We start from the raw sequence: 19,584 nt of genomic DNA, 5'->3' as shown, positions 1-19,584 counted from the left end.
TTTATAAAAGACCAAGGTAAAACCCCACACTGCTCCTTTATTTAGCTCTTCACATACCGAACCTTGCCACCTTTGTGCTCGAAGTACCGCTGGTTGGAAAGCACCTTGTCAAATTTTGTCTGCACATCCTCTTCTGAGAGAAGCCCGCCTTGGTTCCGGTATTTATCGAACACCTGGGAAAGAGTAAGGGCCAATATCACAAGTCAATTACACAATACCACGTACATCTAATGTGGGCTTCAAGCACCCTGCTCCAGGTGAGAATTCAAGCAACTAACGTGCAAAAATAATGCCCAACTTCAAAACATCTGCAGCATTAAGCCGCAGCCAGGGGATCCCTGACTAGGGATCCCCTCCCCCAGGCGGGTGCCCTAACAAATGCACCTGTTGTTGTCAATAAAGATTAGTTTCATTCATTCATTTCCATGGCAAATGCCAGTTATGTCACATTGCTTGTCTTGTCTTGCTTGTCAATATGTCTTGCAATTGGTGGTTTACCACCTCCATTACCATCTGTGACATGCATACCAGACAAGTAAAAACACAAAATTAGGAATGTCTCACAATATTAGGCAAGAGGGGAGAACTGCACACGAGAAACTAAATTTTAGCATTCTCAAAAATCCGATTCCTGCTTTTGTGGCAATACACCACTTAAAGAAGCCATGAAGACAAAATACAAGTTGGGTTTATTAGAAAGGCTGCTTAGTCCTGATAACAATGATACGAATATCATCGCAATCTTCAAACAAATAACGGAGACATTAAAGAAAACGTGTGAAGCAGTCGCGACCCCCTAGTTAATTTCCCCGCAACTTTTCTATGACGTCACGGAACCTTGTTTGTGCGATTGGCGGCTGCCTAACTGACCTGTCGCGACGACACATGACTGGACGTCTGTAACGGGGCCTCTAGTTCCATTTGACCGCATCACTTGAATGCTAACGTGCAGTTAACGCACTGAAAATTATGTTTTATTGTTGGCCCGTATGACGTCATTCTTGCTCATAACACGTCACTGTGGCGCAAAATTTGAAAGTTGTTAAATACCTCTTGCTTTTTTTTCGTTAAAAAACATCTTTTGTGGCTGTAATGGAGCTGAGTGAGATACTGAATCCTAGTTCTTTCAAATTAAACGAAGTTGTATTTTCTCTTCATGGCTCCTTTAATAATAGAAAAACAAAAAAAGCCGCGTATCTGCTTTTTTTGTTGCAAATGTTGACGAACGATGATAGTCTAATGGCGCACCTGCAAAGTAAATGCCTCCCTTCACTTTCCCGCTCACCTTTCATACTGTTCCTCTCCTGTCTTGTTCCTCCCAAGATAACATGCTAGAGGTTTTGCTTAAGTCAATTTAAATTTACTGCATTCCACTGCTCGAAGTCAGGTTCAGGTGCCCCGATGCCAGCGCTGTCATACGGCGGAGACGTGCGTGAGTTGAGGCACCCAACTCAACATTTATAGAACCACGTTGCCCTACTCCACGAGCGTTCCAAGCGGAACGTGGGACCAGGTTTATCTAATGGAACATTTTGTTCCTGTTGCCGTTTGATTTCTTAAATGCCTCCAGGAGCTATAGTAGCGTGGGCAACAGCAGGTGACGGTTTTCTGCACTTGATGTAGTATTTCATTTGCTATCGCAAAAACCAAGCATCCATGAAGTTTTTAATAAAGGAACACTGCAAATATCACTTATGTATTGATTTTCTGCCTTATATTGGCATAATGTCTTGCTCTTGTTCAACAACGTTGACAAGTAGGAACATTGACACCAGACTAGGACGTTTATATGTGGCTGTGAGTATACAAGACTATTGTGCAGCTTGTTTCACTTTGGCTGGGTGGCTGAATTGAGTCACGGACAGACGGACGGACGGACCAAAATTCTGCGTACAAGTAGCCCAAGAAAGACTATCGTCTTTAAAAGTGCCCCATATACCAAACGGTGTCACCTCTGACAATTCGCCCCAGCTACTGCTAAAGTGACACTTACCCCAACTCCATGCTCAGATCAGGGGGGGGGGGGGGGGGGGGGGGGGGAGGGGGCAGAGAGATAGAGAGGGAGATTCCAGCCAGTAAATAAAATAAAAATAAAAGCTGGGGTGGCTGATAGAGAGAGAGAACAATCTATAATGAAGTCTGGCGATGTCAGCCCATCTAAAATGCCTAGCTTGCTATGCCAGATGAATGTGATGACAATGATGACGATGATAAGCATGATGTTCCAAATGACAGATGAAAAACTTTCCCGTTCAAGATTGCAATGTTACTCATGCATGGTGCAGAAAGCATGAATTCTGCCAACTCATCTAAAATTGCATTGCTCCCATTTCACATCATGATTTAGGCAGTTTTCTGGTTTTTCGACAATGGCTGAAAGTCAGGGAAGGAGGCTTTTGTTAGACACAGAAACCAAGAAGCGTACTTTTAAGTAAAAATCCGACAAGGAGCAAGGGAGGGCACTGGAAAACTCTTGAATGTGTGGACGAGTCAAAAATTATTGCATGAGCAACAGATAGGGCATGTCGAAAAAACTTACGCACCGCTCTGCAGAGACGCTTCACTATGTCAATAGAGCCAGCGAGAGAACACAGAACGACAGAGCAAAGAGGTGCCTTGGAGAAAGGAGGAGGCTGCTTTCTCAACAGTGCCGACGTTGCCAAGGTGACGCCAAGTTGAAGCGTGACACACTACCTGCCTCTGCGCTGCATCAACGGGCCCCGTGACTACAGCCAGCGCTTGCACACAGCCAGTGCAGAGTGGGAAAACAGCAAGCCGGAGCAAAGAATGAGCACCGGGCTGAGCCTCAAGGTGGCGACAGAGAGAAACAAGATGCTCACACATTCTCAAAGATCCACGAATGAGTCTCCCATTAATTTTTTTTCTTTACGTGTTAAATGTTTACAATTGTCAGGTGCTATATCAATTTAACGATGCGGAAAGCTGCAACTAACATGGGTCTTCTTAGTGAAATGCAATGAATGCAGTCTACTACAGATTCTCTCCAATGCAAAAGCAAAATACACATAGAGTTATGCGTATCCCAACAAGCATTGCTTCAAGGGACACTGAAGTGAATTTGTCAAAGTTTTATCTTTGGCTGCATTGTGTAGTTTAACCCACAAAATCATTATTTGACTGTTTCGTGTTAGTCTAAAGCCTTAGTTATCTGTAATAGGTGAAAGAACCGAAAATACCATGTGCCACTGGCAGCTGGACTGCCACACCAACTACTGCATTCATTGATCATTGTTTATGAGGTCTAACAAGCCAACACTACACAGGCGATTGGAGGCAACACGCGATGCTACACAGGAAACGCTACACAGGCGTAGTGGAGGGCTCCGGATTAATTTCGACCACTTATGGATCTTTAACGTGCGCCGAAATCTCGAACACACGGACACGTGTGCTTTTCGTCTCCATCAAAAAACGGTAGCTGCTGCCGGGAATCGAACCAGCGTCCTTCGGCTCAGCAGCACAACACCTTAGCCACTGAGCCATCGCGGCGGGTCACCAACTACAGTAAGTCACACTGGTTTTCAAATGTTCTCGCACCGTTTCGGCGTTCATCAAGGCTGATCATTAACTAGTCCACCTGTTGACCCTCCTACATCCGAAAATTTTCATTTTTTGCCATTTCACGGTCAAAACTGACTTCACTTGCTCCCACACAGGTAAATATGGTAGCAACCCACTGAACTTTGCACTTGCCAGTGTGTTGTCACAGCCGACGTAAGCAAATCGGTGGCAAGGAAGCCGGAGGGAAAATACACTTCAGAACACACTATTCTAATGGAAAACTGCATGTAAACGAGCAAGAAAGAAAAAAAAAAAAAAAAAAAAAAAAACCCAGATCACGGCCTACCCATTCTATGTTCAGGGGTGGAAGAGGGCTTGAGCCTTTTGGAGCAGCTTAGGGAGCAGGAATAATGCTGTTTCGGTTCAGCTGTGTGGCAGTAAAAAGGTACTTTTGGAGCAGCTTTGGAGCACCAAAAGGCAAATTTTGGAGCAATGCAAGTCTGTGTTGGAGCAGATTTCTAGAGCCAAACATCATTTACTTGCCATTTTTCATTCCTGGTAAACACACACAAAAAATTCAAGTGGCTTTTACTCAACATTCGATCAATACTGGGCAGCCAACTTTTTCAATAGGTCAGAGAAATATAAGTACCCAGAAATAATGCATCACAGGTGACGGAGCAATCACCAAGAAAAAACTGGAGATAAGCGATGCTTGCTTCAGACAAGTGAAGGATAACTCCCACTGCAGTGACGAGAAACAACCAAGAGAAGACCAGAGCTGGGCAACATGGTCCGTCTTGTACCCAAGATGGAAGAGCTACCTTCATTCTACACCTAACAAGACTGTAGAAAAAAAAAAAATGGCCATTGAGATCATGAATGAAACATTGGGATCAAAGATTTTTCACCTTACAAGATCAAGAATTGAGAACTTGTGAAGCTTTTCTATACCCTTCTCCTGAAGGCCAGTAATAATGGCACCAGTTTGTGGTCACCAGAACTGTGCAAGGATTCAATGTTACGAATTGACATGGCCTGGACCCCATAGCAAGGGACTGCAGTATGGTATTGAAAACTTCTTGCCCAAACCCTGCACTTGTTCATATCAAGCTAGCTCAACTACTGGCTTCTGGGTTTCAATTTCTCAATGCTGAATTCAGCCCCAACACTTCCTCACCTGGTCTACAAGAACAAGAACACACACACGCAAAAAAAAAAAAAAAAAAACTCCTTTTTTTAAAAAACCTGCCTGCAATATGATGGTCAAAACTAAAGGGAGTATAAAGGAACATAAAGGGAGTATTTTTTACATTTGACAACGAATTCCAGCTTGTTGGAAATTGTCAAGCAAGTACTCCTGTAACACATTCAGGGGGAGGGGGAGGCAGCTAGAATAGCTTTTGGAGCAAAAAAAAAAAACTGAATTTTGGAGCATGAAAACACCCTTTCCCAGCAGCTCCCAGCATTAAAAAACATCACTTTGGAGCAGCACAGAAGCAAAGTGCCATAAAGAAAACTACAGTAATCCCTCGCTAACTCGAACTCTGTTATCTCGAAATATTGGTTAAGTCCAAACTTTTTTTAGCCGTGCATTTGCCTCCCATAGGTGATATGTATTTGTCCCCCTTTATCTCGAATGCTTTTTCGGGGACCACGGATATCTCGAAATGTTGGCAGAGAGGACAGAAGGCAAAGTCCGCTGCAGGGAGCTGATGTCTCTCCATCACCTGTATTTTTACAATGCCAAACGCATCAGCCCGCACCGGCCAACCAAGCCCTCTCTTTCTACTCCGGCCACTCTCCCCCAATCGCTAGCCTTCCCAGCGCTTTAGTCATGTGTGACCGGTTCATCTTGGGCGACGCGTGGTGGATAGCGGCAACGTTGGCAAAACGTGCTCTGCCGCGGCTCTGAGTTTTCTAACGCTAGCGAGAGCGTCGTTACTCCGACAACCTCAAACATCGGTTGCTTTGGCAACGAAACACAAGCCGCTCACGAATTTAGTTACAGTCGGGTGATCCCAGTTCAGCTCGGGGCCCACCTTGCGACATATGGACACTGGAGGCGTACCATTCACTCCCATTGGGAAGCGGGCGATGCATTTGGCATTGTAACCTTAGCTCCCAATAAGCGCCGAAAGCGGTCGTGAACAGCAAATTTACGCGGATCATGCCCTGTACGAAGCTGATGTCCTCCCCATTACCACAATGCTGTCTGACGCCTACATCGTTGAGACAGCTGCGGACCACTAGCTCATCATGCAGGCAGCGAAGAGCCTCGAGAAGTGCCTACAAGGGCAGAAACAAGAAACATGCTGCGCCTGCTTTGCAACAAAGTAGAAAGTAGCTGTGGCAACCTACGACTGATGAGATGCATTGAGAAGCTTGTGAACGCCTTTCTGGGCGACATGCAAACACCAGTTTACCTTAAAACTGGTGTCAGTATGATTCTAACGAGGCAATCTTTTGAATGAACCAAACTTGTGTTTTCTCTTCATAGCTCCTTTAAGCAATCATTCGATGTGCATATAAGTACCTATTTTGATGTTTGCCCCTATATGGGCTTATGAGCACCTAAAAATGCCTTGTTGTGTTATATATACCTGTTTGAGTTTTTCGAGACCATGTTCTACTTAGACTGTTCTCGCTTCAGAAGCCCGCAACTCAGCCTTTGTTGCACGCCATTTGCAAGCAGAATCTGTGTGCCGTTCCAAGTATGCCGAGACATGAAGATTCTGCTCAAGCCATCGCCACCTCACGCCGACATTACCCCAAGCAACTAGGCCGCCAGAAGCCCGTATGCAGCAACACCGCGCCAAACCTCGCCACCAGATGGGCTTGATGTCACCCCTGTCCGCACAAGTTCTTTCATTCTATGTTCTTTTGTCACGGTGAAAGAAAACTTTTTGCCTATCCACTGCTAACAAAGTAAAAACAAGCAAAGAAGGAAATGAAAGTAACGCAGCCATGCACGTGCCACTAAAGTCGAAGACATCTCACGGAAAACCACGCCAGCATCTGACACATGAAAAATTCAAAATGATGCCACGAAGTGCACAGTCAGCTACTGATCACGGGTACACTGTTGGCCGGAAAGATGCAGTGCGTTTAACACGAAAAAGAAACGAGAGACAGAGGTTACACAGCGAGTATCTCTGCACTTTTGAAGTAGTCTGGTCGCGACAGCCATGAAATGCCATCCCCAGTAACCTTCAAGGGCGCTTGCAACCTAATTCTATGAGTTAGTTGCAAAGAATCTTGCGTGCTGTCTAATGTTGTTAGGTAATCAGGAATATACTCCATAGTTACTGAGCGGCATTATTCCCAGCAGCTTCACTGGTCACCCACTTCTGCTGAACAGGATGACTCAGTTTTTTTATTGTGCCGAATTATTGCACTTCGCTGCACTATCCATGGAAGTCATTGGTGTTATGAAAAGCTGATAAGGTCATTCTGTTCTGTAAGAACAAACAGCTGCAGGCAAGCAAGTGCTCTTCGAGGCGCGTTCGTGTCTTCAAGGAGCAGTTACTGATTGTGCATCTTCCACCAGAACCCACTGCTGCTCCCAGAGGAACTTGGTTAATGGTGGAAATCTACTATAACCAGCAGTTCCATGGTATTAACAGCTTTGCAGTCGATAAAACCGTCGCAGCCCAAACTATTCTCCACCACGCTACACTTAGAGGAGCCATGAAAGAAAATACAACTTTGTTTAATTTGAAAGAACTAGGATTCAGTATCTCACTCAGCTCCATTACAGCCACAAAAGATGTTTTTTTTTTTTTTTTTTTTTTTTACCCGCCGCGGTGGCTCAGTGGCTAAGGCGTTGCGCTGCTGAGCACGAGGTCGCGGGTTCGATTCCCGGCCGCGGCGGCCGCTTTTCTGATGGAGGCGAAAAGCAAAAACGCCCGTGTGTACGAGATTTCGGCGCACGTTAAAGATCCCCAGGTGGTCTAAATTAATCCGGAGCCCTCCACTACGGCGCGCCTCATCGCCTGCGTTGCGTCGGCGCGTTAAACCCCACAATCAATCAATCAATCAATCAGATGTTTTTTTTTAACGGAAAAAAAAAAAAAGCAAGAAGTATTTAAAAACTTTCAAATTTTGCGCCACAGTGATGTGTTATGAGCAAGAATGACGTCATACGGGCCAACAATAAAACATAATTTTCAGTGCGTTAACTGCACGTTAGCATTCAAGTGATGCGGTCAAATGGAACTAGAGGCCCCATTACAGGCGTCCAGTCATGTGTCGTCGCGACAAGTCAGTTAGACGGCCGCCAATCGCACAAACAAGGCTCTGTGACGTCATAGAAAAGTTGCGGGAAATTGGCTAGGGGGTTGCGACTGCTTCACATGTTTTCTTTAATATCTCCGTTATTTGTTCGAAGATTGCGATGATATTGGTATCATTGTTATCGGGACTAAGCAGTCTTTCTAATAAACCCAACTTATGTCAAGCAGTGCCTGTTTGCAACGCTACTTTATGATTTTAGAGAGTTTTATTGCCTTTGAGCACGTTTTTCTAAAATGTATGGTAGGTAGTTCTACTTACCCCAGGACCATTCGCGAACAGTTTACAACAGTTTCGTTTTCATTTCTGCATCGCGAAATTCATATTTAGCGCTACTACGCAGTTACCCAACTTCAAGGCTACCTGTCATGGCACCTTGAGCGTGCGCGACTGATCCTCGAACTAAGCACGCCGCTCCTGATTTCCCCCCACCCTAACCCGATTTTTGCGATAAAGAGTTTCAGATGCAAGTCAAAAGATCACACCCAGTTGCCAGATATCTGTTCCGACGAGGACAGCGCTTCAAACCGGCCTTACACACTGCCAGCTGTTCGCGTTCCCGTTTTGTTTCCATATGAGGGTATCTCCGGGTGTCTAGGGTTGCTGCTTAGTTGAACTGTCTATTCGGACGGAGTCTCCTATAAGTTTTTGTACTGTTTCATTTCAAATACGTTAGGTGGCACTGCAATGGAGGAGGTTCGTTGTGCTGATCTTTTTTATTGCGCAACAGCTACTCGGCCAAAGTTTGCAGGGCACGATTCTAGCGCATCGCACCTCATTCCTGCATGCAAGGTACAATTGCGAGTCAGAGGATGATATTAAAGCTCAACTTTATGTTTTGAGAGATAACTGACCGTGAACGTCAACAAGCATCAACCATGGAGTTTCGTTTTCAACTTCATGCATGTTTTTCCGCATCGTGTGCTTGTCCCAAATATTGTGCTCGCTGTAAATTCAAAGTCAGTCATTGACAAGATGTTTTTACGTTATGTGAGGGCAAATTGGTGCCTCTGATAATGTCAAACCGTCAGATTTCTTCCAGGGAACCACCCGAAATTGCCCATTTTAAATTGGAGGTTAAGCTTCACCGCATGACACGAGTACCATGCGTGCTAGCATTTTTTTTATATCTGACAAACTGTTCCGCGCAAGTCGACATTTCTCTAGGGCGTAATTTTGAAATGTTTCCCTACAAAATGTATATTCTAATTTTTTTCTACTACCAGTGGTTTGATATACACAACTCCTTTTTTATCATTTTTTTTTTACAATTTGACAAAAATTTTGATTTTGATATTGTTTTTTGCAACTATGATATATGAAACATTTAAAAAAGTGGTGTTATTGGAAAGGCCATTAAATAATCTGCATTTTGTGTTCCTGTAATTAGTGCCTAACCAATTTTTTTAACAGAAAAAAAAATGTTTTCTTGGACCCCTAAATATCGGTCAATTTTCTGGCGGTTGCGAAAGAGTTTAACGTGACTTGGCACATCCATGTGCTTATTTCATATTCTTAGCAGGAAGCATTCAGCAACTGGACACTCAGGTGCCACTTCGACGCCGAATGCTGTGCCCATTTTGAAGGTCTGGGACAGGTACGCCACCATACCCAAAGGACCGGTTCCTAACGGAGCCAATCCGAAATTTAAACCCGTCGGGGCCCCTTTTGCACCCATGCCTCGTTTGAACATGTGGTAAGGCTTCGCCAATCGTGGGGGCAGCCATCTGGGCTGATAGCATGCATGCTAGCTTTCCTCACTGGCCATGCATGGCGTGCCGTACCGACGATACCAAGTGACTTTCGAATGAGGACGCGGGAGGACAGACCCTCGTTTGTCTCCCAACGGCGCCTCCCTGCCCTGGAGGAGCCCTTTTCCCACGAAGCCTTGTTCGGGTATGTCCGATCCTTTCCGCGGGAGTCAGCTGGGCGATTCGGTCGGTGTCGGTCAGTTCAGGAGTGCCTACTCTGATGCCACAATGACTGAGAACCCAACTGGCTCCCAGGGAACTCTGCTCTGAGATTCCGTGTTGACTGGTCGTCAGGAAGCCCCTCTTCTGATAACTGCGCTGCCAGATATCGAGTCTGAGTCCCTGTGGCTTGAGCAAGCAAAAGCAGCACTACTCCCCGCGAGCGGCAGTCGTGTTGTCTGGTATGTACCCTGTATTTGCCTGGCAACAAAGCCTTACTTTGATTGCCGGAGTCTGTCTACCGCGCGTGAGTACTCAAACAAGTGCGCGAGTCTTTGGATTCTGCTGGGGCTAGTGTACGGCTGGTAGTACTTTCTCTAGCGCAGCTAGGTGGGGTTTTCTTTATCTGGTATGTTAGCCCACAACATTAAAATTCCTGGATTCCCTGCACGAGAAGAACTGCCAAGGGTTCTGAGTGGCAAACATTCTGATGGAATTAGATCACTCAGTGTTCCGAAGGAAACTCTGGGGAGAAGGAAAAGGCAACAACATTGCAAACGAGAATGAAGGAGTGGGCAGCATGCAGTTCACGTTATGGCGCAGCATGAGCACAGTTTTGGACAATTTTGTGGTATTGATGCAGCTTGTAGCAACAAGTCGTAAATGTAGCCGTCCAGCACAATTGGCACAACTGTACCACCCCTCAACATGGTAATAAAAAAATACCATAAAATTCTCCCTTGGTGCAAAGTCAAGGTGTAAGCAAGCAAGCAAGCAGTTTGTGTGTGTGTTTACTGCCATCTCCTCATTCACAGTCCATTGAAGTGTTGCTAACCACTGCATGGTCAAGTTTCAATGACAGCGCACACTACAGCCCTTTTGCATAAAAAGAAGCTTGTACTGCAAACAGAACAGCACAGGGTGAAATGGGTGCCTTGTGGCAACACGAGAACACAATATCCAATTATATACAAAATACTTTTGCAATGTTCCAGCAATTTCACATTTTCCGTTGATATTCTGTGCACGTCGAGCTTTCAGTATGTGCAGGCTACCATTTCTGAATGTTCAGCCTTCCAAAAAAAAAATATAGCCTCTCTAGTTCATTCCTCCAAACTCAGATTAAACAGGCATTTATTTATGGCAATAGGTGGCACATGCAACATAAACCCAAGTCTCAACTCACCGTCTTTTTCAGTAGGTTCATAGACATTTGACAATTTTCAGCGTTGAGCAGTGTTTCCTTTATGGTTTTCTTCCACTTAAACCTGGCCTTCTTCACAGACTCTGCACAGAAAGCAAGGCACACACGACAAAATGAGTAAAAGCCGAACGCCCGCTTCAGCAAAGCTGATGGAAGGTAAAGTTTGGATTAGAAAAGGTGCACGCAATACACTAGAGAGCTCAGAATTTAAAAAAAAAAGTGGCTGTGATGAATCCCTACTCAAATAAGAAAAGCTTGCACATGCAGACACAATCATCACAACATTCGGATTCCAGATGCCAAGACAATATTAAAGATGCCAAAGCTGCACCTGTGCTATGAAACATACTATAGTGGAAGGCTCCCGAGTAATTCTGACCACCTGGGGATCTTTCGTGTTATGCTGCTATAGTTTAAATCCTCATCATTTCAGCAGCCACATTCCAAGCAACTCTGCCCAAACAGTTACAGCATACAGCCAACTTGCTAACATAAAACCTCTGAATAAACCCTCACCAATTAAACCACAAAACTCGATACATGGCCTGCAGAAAAAACATTACATGCATCAAAAAAATCAAAGTTGTGCTCGGAGGCGTTCAGTTGGACATTAATGTTTTTTGCATTCATAGCTCATGAGAAATGCATAGGTTCAATTCATCTTTGTCCTGTTTGCATGGATTTTCTTTAACCTTCACATCCCTGCCACCTACATATTTTGTCCTTTGTGAGACTTACAGTCTGACATGCCAAAAAATATACAGATGGTAGTCACATAAAAGTTTAGCGGGCAATTTCTTCTCTTAAAAAAACTGTAAACCGCCATGATGATGCCCGCTGTGTCTGTGGCATGTGTCCGCATCTCGCAAAGGGAGGGGGAAAAAAAAAACAAACAAAAAAAACAAAACAAAAAAACAAAAAAACAAAAAAAAAAAACAAAAAAAATGCCCCAGCATCTGTCGTCTGCGCGCCTTTACTACCAGATTCTCGGCCGTGGCGTCAACAGATATGAGTAATCACAGTGCATGTGGTGATGTTCTACTTGCCCTGGAGAACTCCAAATCACCACAGGAGCATAGAATCGCAAAAAAAAAGCGGCACGAAGCACGAAACGCCCCCGTTGTAGCTCAGTTGCCTGCAAACACGGATATCGACACAGGTGCGCCCGCACCTTGCCCGTGGCAAAGTCACGCAGAACAAAATCCAAATAACGCTTCCGAAAAAATTGTGAGTGTTAGCGCGCATACTAACTTAGATAAAACGGTAGGTAAGCAGTGAGTGCATTGTTAGCAGGAAGACTACTAGCGAAATCTATTGGCAAATGGCAAAGCCACCGAAGGCGGTCGCCGAGAACTGGGCAACGTGTGGCCGATACCAAAACATGGCAGCTGGCAATCAGCTGATCTGTGCCGCCGACTTCACTCGTGTCTTGCGACAGGTACGCACTAAGCGAAACTGTACTTGACATCGATGAACAGTTGAACCCCTTTATTAGAGACACACCAGGGAGCAGCCTCTGTCTCTTATGCAAGGGGTCTCGCATGAGCAAAATACCATGTTTCCACTCACTGATCAACCCCCAGCTCAATGTAGGCACCCTACCACTAAACTAAGCACAAAGGAACACTACAACATGTCGTAAAAGATTTGTTGTAATTCATGTTTTGCCAATGCAATTTGTGAGGTGGTTCTGAATCTTTGTTTCTGCTTCATGGTAGTATTTACACTGTTTTCTACAACCGCTTCTTCATGCTTTCTCTTCTTCCACTTTATGCGAAAGAAGAAGCATCACAGATGTTGAGTCTACAAGCCCGATAAATAGCCAGGCGCGACATCTTTCACTGTGTGCTGCGGCTATTCATCAGGCTTGCTGACTCAACATCTGTGAGGCTTTTTGATTCGGAGTCATGCAATCAGGAGAGCCCACCGCATGCTACTGGTATTCTCGGCCTGCGCAGATGCCCCCATGCACAATCACATTTGCTTGGTGATAAGCTTTTAACAACTTTTCTACATTGCCTTTCCATTGCCCGGGCTTCTCGTCATTTCACAGCTGACTAAACCACTCTGTGTATGCTTAAGTTATAATAAATAGCGACTGCACGCGTCTACCATCCCCCTTTGTTTCCACAACGGATGCAACCGCAGTTAGACGCTGGTAAAACCGCATCTAAAATTAAAATGTCTGTTGCAAGCGAGATTGTTGACCGAAATTCAGGAGTAACTTGTTAACTTGTCCTTTACAACCAACTATCTTCGTTGTCCTTTACAACCAACTATAGCTTAGCGGAGCCCCCTCCATGGCAGCGACCTCAAGCTACGGACAACCAGCCTCTAGGGTGCTTAAAAAGCATTCACCCCCAAGAGAAGCAGGCCAACCCACCGCTCCCTTTTGACTCGCCAGAGGGCCTTCAAGCGCATGTGGACGCAGGGGTAGCCGACGGCATCCTCCACACAAGTCTTGTCTGCCCCACTATGCCATCCATCAACCAGACATGCTCGTATTTCACAGAGGCGCCACTTCCTTCTCTGTTGGCGGAGCTGGTTGCCATTCGTGATGGCCTGTGTGCTTTAGCTTCTGAGCTCGACGCTGCCCCACCACCGCGCTTGGTGTTATACACCGATTCCACTCAGGCTGCTCGAGAGCTCCGGCGCGTCAACAGTACACTGGGCATTACATGCGAGGTGCACCAGATACTCCAATCATTCCCGTGCCCTGTTCGCGTCCTCTGGACCCGCCGGAGCACGACCACGCACGCCCTCGCCGACTCAGCCGCTCACCCGCAGCAAGGGGTGTACCCACTCCCGTTTCTTCAGCTCTCACTGGAAGACACCCTACTCATCAAGAATGATATTCTTCGGTGCTCCACGCGTGCCCTTCTTCCTCCGCGTGGGTCTGACCTTCCTGGCGGCTTAACCCGTCGTGAAGAGGTCGTGCTTCGAAGAATCCGCCTGGGCGTCGCACTGACGCCTGCTGTGCGAGCAACGTGGACTTCTAGTCTTGCAGATCCCTCCCCGACCTGCCCCTACTGCCCTGCCCCTGTTGCTGAAGTGACATTGGAACATTTGCTAGGGACGTGTCCAGGGCTTCAATCAACCCGTGCTCGACACATGGGGCCCACAGGACATCGCCCAGGGCGACCTCCAGATATTCATCGGTGGGCGCACGGCCCACTTTACAAAAACTGTTGGAATTTATTTCCGAAACTGGACTCTATAGTTTCCTGTAGTGCGCCCGCCTCACACTGTGTGTCTTTCTTTCTTTCCTTTTTTTTTTTTTTTTTGCTTTCCTTCTTTGTCGTTACCCTGTCCTGTTTTGTCTATTGTTTTCCTGTTATCTATGCCCTGTGGCAAAATGGCGCAATAAAAAAAAAATCTTCTATATCCAATGTCTGTTATAAAAGAAATGAAATTAATGGAAAAGATAGGGAAGCCAACCATGTGGGTAAATAGTGTCTCTTATACCTGATTGTCTCTTACATCTATGCCTCTTATAAAGGGGTTCAACTGTAATGCATTTGAGTTTGGTAGGACACAATACTGTTGTGGCTGCTGCCCGCACAAACGCTTTCGCACAACAGCACTACTATGGCGCTCATTTTGCAGCCTTTGAGCTGCGAACAATTTGTTCTCCCTCGTAAGGAAATTGGAGTTGAATTGCAACATGAGGTTGTCACACTGATGTACAGAACAGCCACTATCTTCGTATAAGCAACGTTAATGCAGCACAGTGTACGTAACAGAACCACTCAAACCAGCCTTGTACAAGAAAACCACAAACTGTGTCACGGGCAGCCTGGAAGACATGGAGGAGTCACGGCCGCCTGCGCTACGCACAGCCGGTGCATACGACGTTGACTTAGCTACGGGGATGCGCAGGCACCAGCATGGCGGCACACACATGTGGTTACTGGCATGACCGCCACGCCAGGGATTAGAACCCATACCCTATTTTCATAGGCTTAATTAAGCTTCTCCGGCTTAACCCACGGCAGAGGCTGTATTTCTCAACTTGCCCCGAATACTTTATGCAATTGATTTTCACCCTCATTTAAAATTAATTTTTTAGAGCTTCACCACACCCCAAGTTGCGGCCCCTGCAACCTCTTCATAAATTATTTTGGTTCGCATCATTTTGGGGTTCTGCATCCTCAGTTTAGACAAGGCTGTGGCCCCAATGTGTAATTTGTCTGTCCACTGTTGCTGGAAAAAGCAAGGTTAAGTGCTGACAGCCTCCGAGAATTTGCAACCATTGAAAGACCCAGGCTGAGAACACGCGGAATGTGGCAAGTCCTCGAAGAACCCCTTGAGGCACTCTACGCACCATGGTTTGCGCCGAACATGCAGTGACAAATTCAAACTTGTACTGCACGTCCCAGCTCCAAAAGCACAAGTGAGTATTACCTTGCTCATCTTCAGCTTCTTCAGCTGCATCGTCCTTGTTTTCCTTCTGGAGCTTGGGTTTCTTTGCAGCTTGGTCCTCCTCTGGAGCGCTGCCCTGGCCAATGCCATTCTCCTGACAATGCTTCTTTTTTGCAGGCAACTGACTCTCCGCACCATCCGATTTGCGCTTCTTTGGCTGCTGCTGTTGCGCTTGCTTGCCTTCTGTGGCCTTCTCACTCGGAGCATCACCCTCCTCTGGAGCGCTGCCCTGGCCAACGCCATTCTCCTGACAATGCTTCTTCTTTTTTGCAGGCAACTGGCTCTTCGCACCATCCGATTTGCGCTTCTTTGGCTGCTGCTGTTGCGCTTGCTTGCCTTCTGTGGCCTCCTCACTCGGGGCATCACCCTCCTCTGGAGCGCTGCTCTGGTTTACACCATTCTCCTGACGATGCTTCTTCTTTTTTGCAGGTAACTGGCTCTCTGCACCATCCGATTTGCGCTTCTTTGGCTGCTGCTGTTGTGCTTGCTCGCCTTTTTCCTCATCGGCCCCGTTGTTCTGTGGCTTCTCACCTCCTGTGGAATTCTCGTTCTTGTCCTGGCCCTGCTGAGGAGGCTGCTGCTTGCCCGAGTTCCCTGGCTTTGATTTTTGGGCCGACTGTAGGGCTTCCTGAATGGTCTTCCACACTTCCTCAGCCAGGCTCGGGTTGCGCACCCCCATGCTTGATCCCAGGAAGTTCTGGCAAAAAACCGAGGAAGAAAAATATGAGTGCCATGCCTGAATAACGAACGACAATAATTAGCCTACTGCACGAGCAGAAAAATCTAACAGCTGCTCAAAACAGTCCCATGTCCCACCATAAGAAGCTGGTGTACCACTGCACATTCATTTCAATTGCAGACTTCAAACAAAACAGGATGCACGAGACTAAAAAAACTGCTTTCTAAATGTGCTTATCGGGGCCAGCAGATACTAGATGAAAACTTGGGAACAAGGTAGCTGCCCCTTAACTCTTTCGTTACCACGCCTATTCAAATCGATCACCGGTGATCGATGATTTATATTGCCTATTTCGACATGTTGTAGTCGTTTCTCGTACACCTAATGCGGCCAGTAGTTAGTCTAGGCACTGCCCTTTTAGAATCAGTTTAAATTTTCCCGCTCCGGCGACATTGAGATTTTTGGCGGCGTTTTTTGCGAGCTGAGGTGCGCGTGTTTTTGACGAAGGGGGCGTGGCTGCTGCACTTGAGAAAAAAGGATGCCGGTCGTGGTTAGGCTGCATTACCATAATATTTTTTTTGTCAAAAGGCTCCTGGCAAGTCAAATACCAAATAATAAGGTCAGCTTTGTAACCCGACAGCGTTGAGAGGTGATAATTACTTGAAAATGGCCCCAGCTATTCACTAATGATCTTTGGTTCGGACAAAGGGCAGCTTTATTCTCCCAAAGCTTATTTCTGATGGTCCCCCGCATGTCTAGCAAGTGTGCCTGACATTTTCAACCAGTTTGCAGCAGTTTCGGTTTCGTTTTCGCATTGCGAAATTCATATTTGGCGCTACTATGCAGTTACCCAACTACAAGCTTATTTGCCATGGCGCCTCTGTTGCCCGCTACTGCTCCTCAAAACAAGCGTGCCGCTCGCGCTTGCACTTTATCTACGCCTTGCTTCTGCGATAAGAGCTTCCGCTGAAAGTCAAACGATAACACCAAGTCGTCGGGTATCAGTTCAGACGAGGAGAACGCTTCCAATTGGCCTTGAACACCGCCAGCTGTTCACCGGCCAGTTTCGGTTTCATACGAGGGTATTTCCGGAGGTCTAGTGTCGCTTCCTAGTAGTACTGTTTATTCTGACAAAGTCTCTAACAGCCTTGTATTTGTTTCTTTTCGAAATTGCCAGGTGGCGCTGCAATGTAGTAGGCTCGTAGTGCTGAACTCGCTTAACAGCCCGACGGCGGCTTGGTGAAAGCTTGCTGGGCATGATTCTAGCGCATCGTACCTTATTCCTGCAAGCAGGGCTACCATAGTGAGTCAGAACATGATAATAAGCCGCAAATGAAACTTCTGACTGATGAGCGATCATCAGAACGTCAACAAGCATCCACCAAAGAGTTTGGTTCTCAACTCCAAGCGGATTTTTTCACATCGCTTGCTTGCCTTCAATATTGTGCCAGTCATAATCATTGACAAGGTGTTTTTACATCACGTGGAGGCTAATTTGGGCCTTTAATAATGTCAAACAACCAGATTTCTTCTAGAGAACTATCCAAAATAGCAAAACTTGAAATAGAGGTTGGGCTTCACCACATGGCACGGGCACCACGTGGGCTAACATTTTCTTTTATATCTGACAAATTGTACTGCGCAACTCAATTTTTTTTCTAGGACGGGTTTTTGAAATGTCTACCTACAAAATGTATATTCTAAATTTTTTCTACTACAGGTGGTTTATCATACACAACTTACTTTTTTCTTTTTTCTTCGACGCGTGGACAAAAATTTCGAATTCGATAATTTTTTTCGGAATCATTATTTTGGAAAACATTATTAAAACTGGTGTCGTTGGAAAGCACGTGGAATAATCTGCATTGTATGTCACTGCAATGTGTGCCTAACCAATATGTATAGCACAAAAAAATGTTTTGTTAGACCCTTCAAAATTGGTCAATTTCCCGCGGTAACGAAAGAGTTAAGAGAACCTTTAAAAATGGAGGAAAAAAAACAGCTGTATAGCAAAAAAGAAAATTGGGCCATTGTTTGTGACCAGCCCAGGAGTATCAGCCACCTCATCGTTCACTCTTTCAAGATTTGAAGGTGCTAACAACCTGGATTCACAAAGCAGTTTTGGAACACCTTATGGTTAAAATCTCAGCGGCAAGCACCATTCTGTAACGTGTTGCAGAACTGCTCTGCACATCTGGCCCCAGAACATGTGTAGAAAAGGCGCTTCGCTATGAACAGGGCCCACTTGCTTGAACAAACGTGCTTATTGGCAGTCTTATTCGCAGTATAGTCGTATTCACAGACTTGAATAAGTCCGCAAATGAGATTCAGACCAGTGCAATTTCCCGAAAGTGCACAGGCTAGGTTATAGCGCACTCCTATTGAAGTCTATAGGGACAGCGCGTACCTAGAAGTGCACGAGAGGGCCCTTTAGGGAAAAGAGGGGAATACGCCGCAAAACTGCTTGTTGCTGCCGCCGGCATTGGGCAAGCGTTTCTTTCAAACCATGATCAGATAAGTTCAAGAAATGTGGACCATCAGGCAGTGTGTTTGGGCCCTGTCACGAATATGTTACAATGAACTGCCATCCCTGGTAGGCCACCTCAAGCGGCCGGGCTGCCGGGCCTCGGCCGCCCAGCCACATAAACGACGTCATAAACAAAGATCATCTGTTACGAAGCATGGGCCCACGAAACGCACTGGGCTGACGTGAAAAGTACCCACGTTGTCTCTCTCTGTCGCAAGACGAGTTGTGCTTTTTGTCTCGTTGTGAATCAGATAGTTGCGAATTGGCTTCAGATTCATCGTCGTAGACTCGGATGCAACGAGCGCTGCAGCAACTCACGCCACTGGGAATGGCGACACAATCGCAATAACCCTCTGTTACGGCGCGGCGGCCCTTATCCGACCCTTTCCACCCTCTCTCATTGATCGTGGGGTTTAACACGTCATCGCTACACAGGAGATGAGGTGCGCCGTAGTGGAGGGCTCTGGATTAGTTTTGACCACCTGTGGATCTTTAACGTGCGCCGAAATCTCGAACACTCGGGTGTTTTCGCTTTTCGCCTCCATTAGAAAAGTGGATCCGCCCTCTCTCTTGATGGCCTTTCCAGCGGCGTAGATCTCTGCTGAACAGGCATTGGTTCGAAGCCAACAGTCGGGTGGTCGCCGCTGGGTGTTGTTCACCACTTCTGCGGCTTCTTCACTCGTTTTTCACTACATGGAGGTCGACCTTTATGACGAAATGACCGACCACATCAGCATAAGTCTGTGAACAAGACTGCTCGGAGCAGGCTTATTCACAGTCTTATCCATTCTTATCTGGAGTCTCATTCGTGGTCTGATAAGTTTCTGGAAAGCGTCTTATAGCCTCGGGAGGATTAGACCCTGAATAAGTCTACCAATAAGATTCGACTGCGAGTACACCTGCCTTATTGGGCTTCAAGAGAGCGGGCCCAGATGTCTCTTGTTCCTCAGGACTAGAGGCCTTTTTATAGCAACTTGAATACTGCAAACAACCCAATGTTTGTGAAAGCTTAAAGGGACAGTAAAGT

The 19,584-nt window shown here is 46.1% G+C and overlaps 1 protein-coding gene across 5 annotated transcripts in view; it reads right to left on the bottom strand.

Moving 5' to 3' along the window:
* Positions 1–17: 17 nt before the first annotated feature.
* LOC144155968 (uncharacterized) overlaps positions 18–19,584 on the bottom strand; it is a 32,555-nt gene continuing 12,988 nt past the window's right edge. For 4 of the 5 annotated variants that reach the window (XM_077687709.1, XM_077687710.1, XM_077687708.1 and 1 more), the window contains 3 exons: positions 15,334–16,048; positions 10,912–11,012; positions 18–173 (listed from right to left, as the gene is read on the bottom strand). In XM_077687709.1, coding sequence (XP_077543835.1) covers positions 42–173; positions 10,912–11,012; positions 15,334–16,048 — 948 coding nt within the window. In that variant the 3' untranslated portion in view covers positions 18–41. The remainder of the gene's footprint in view (positions 174–10,911; positions 11,013–15,333; positions 16,049–19,584) is intronic. The other variant, XM_077687711.1, reaches the window with a different exon arrangement.

The sequence above is a fragment of the Haemaphysalis longicornis genome, unplaced genomic scaffold, assembly GCF_048455015.1.
Source record: "Haemaphysalis longicornis isolate Haplotype H1 unplaced genomic scaffold, Haemaphysalis longicornis Haplotype H1 scaffold_1, whole genome shotgun sequence".
Taxonomy (NCBI): domain Eukaryota; kingdom Metazoa; phylum Arthropoda; class Arachnida; order Ixodida; family Ixodidae; genus Haemaphysalis; species Haemaphysalis longicornis.
The sequence above is the reverse complement of the archived record's forward strand: the minus strand, read 5'-3'. Positions and strand labels throughout refer to the sequence as shown.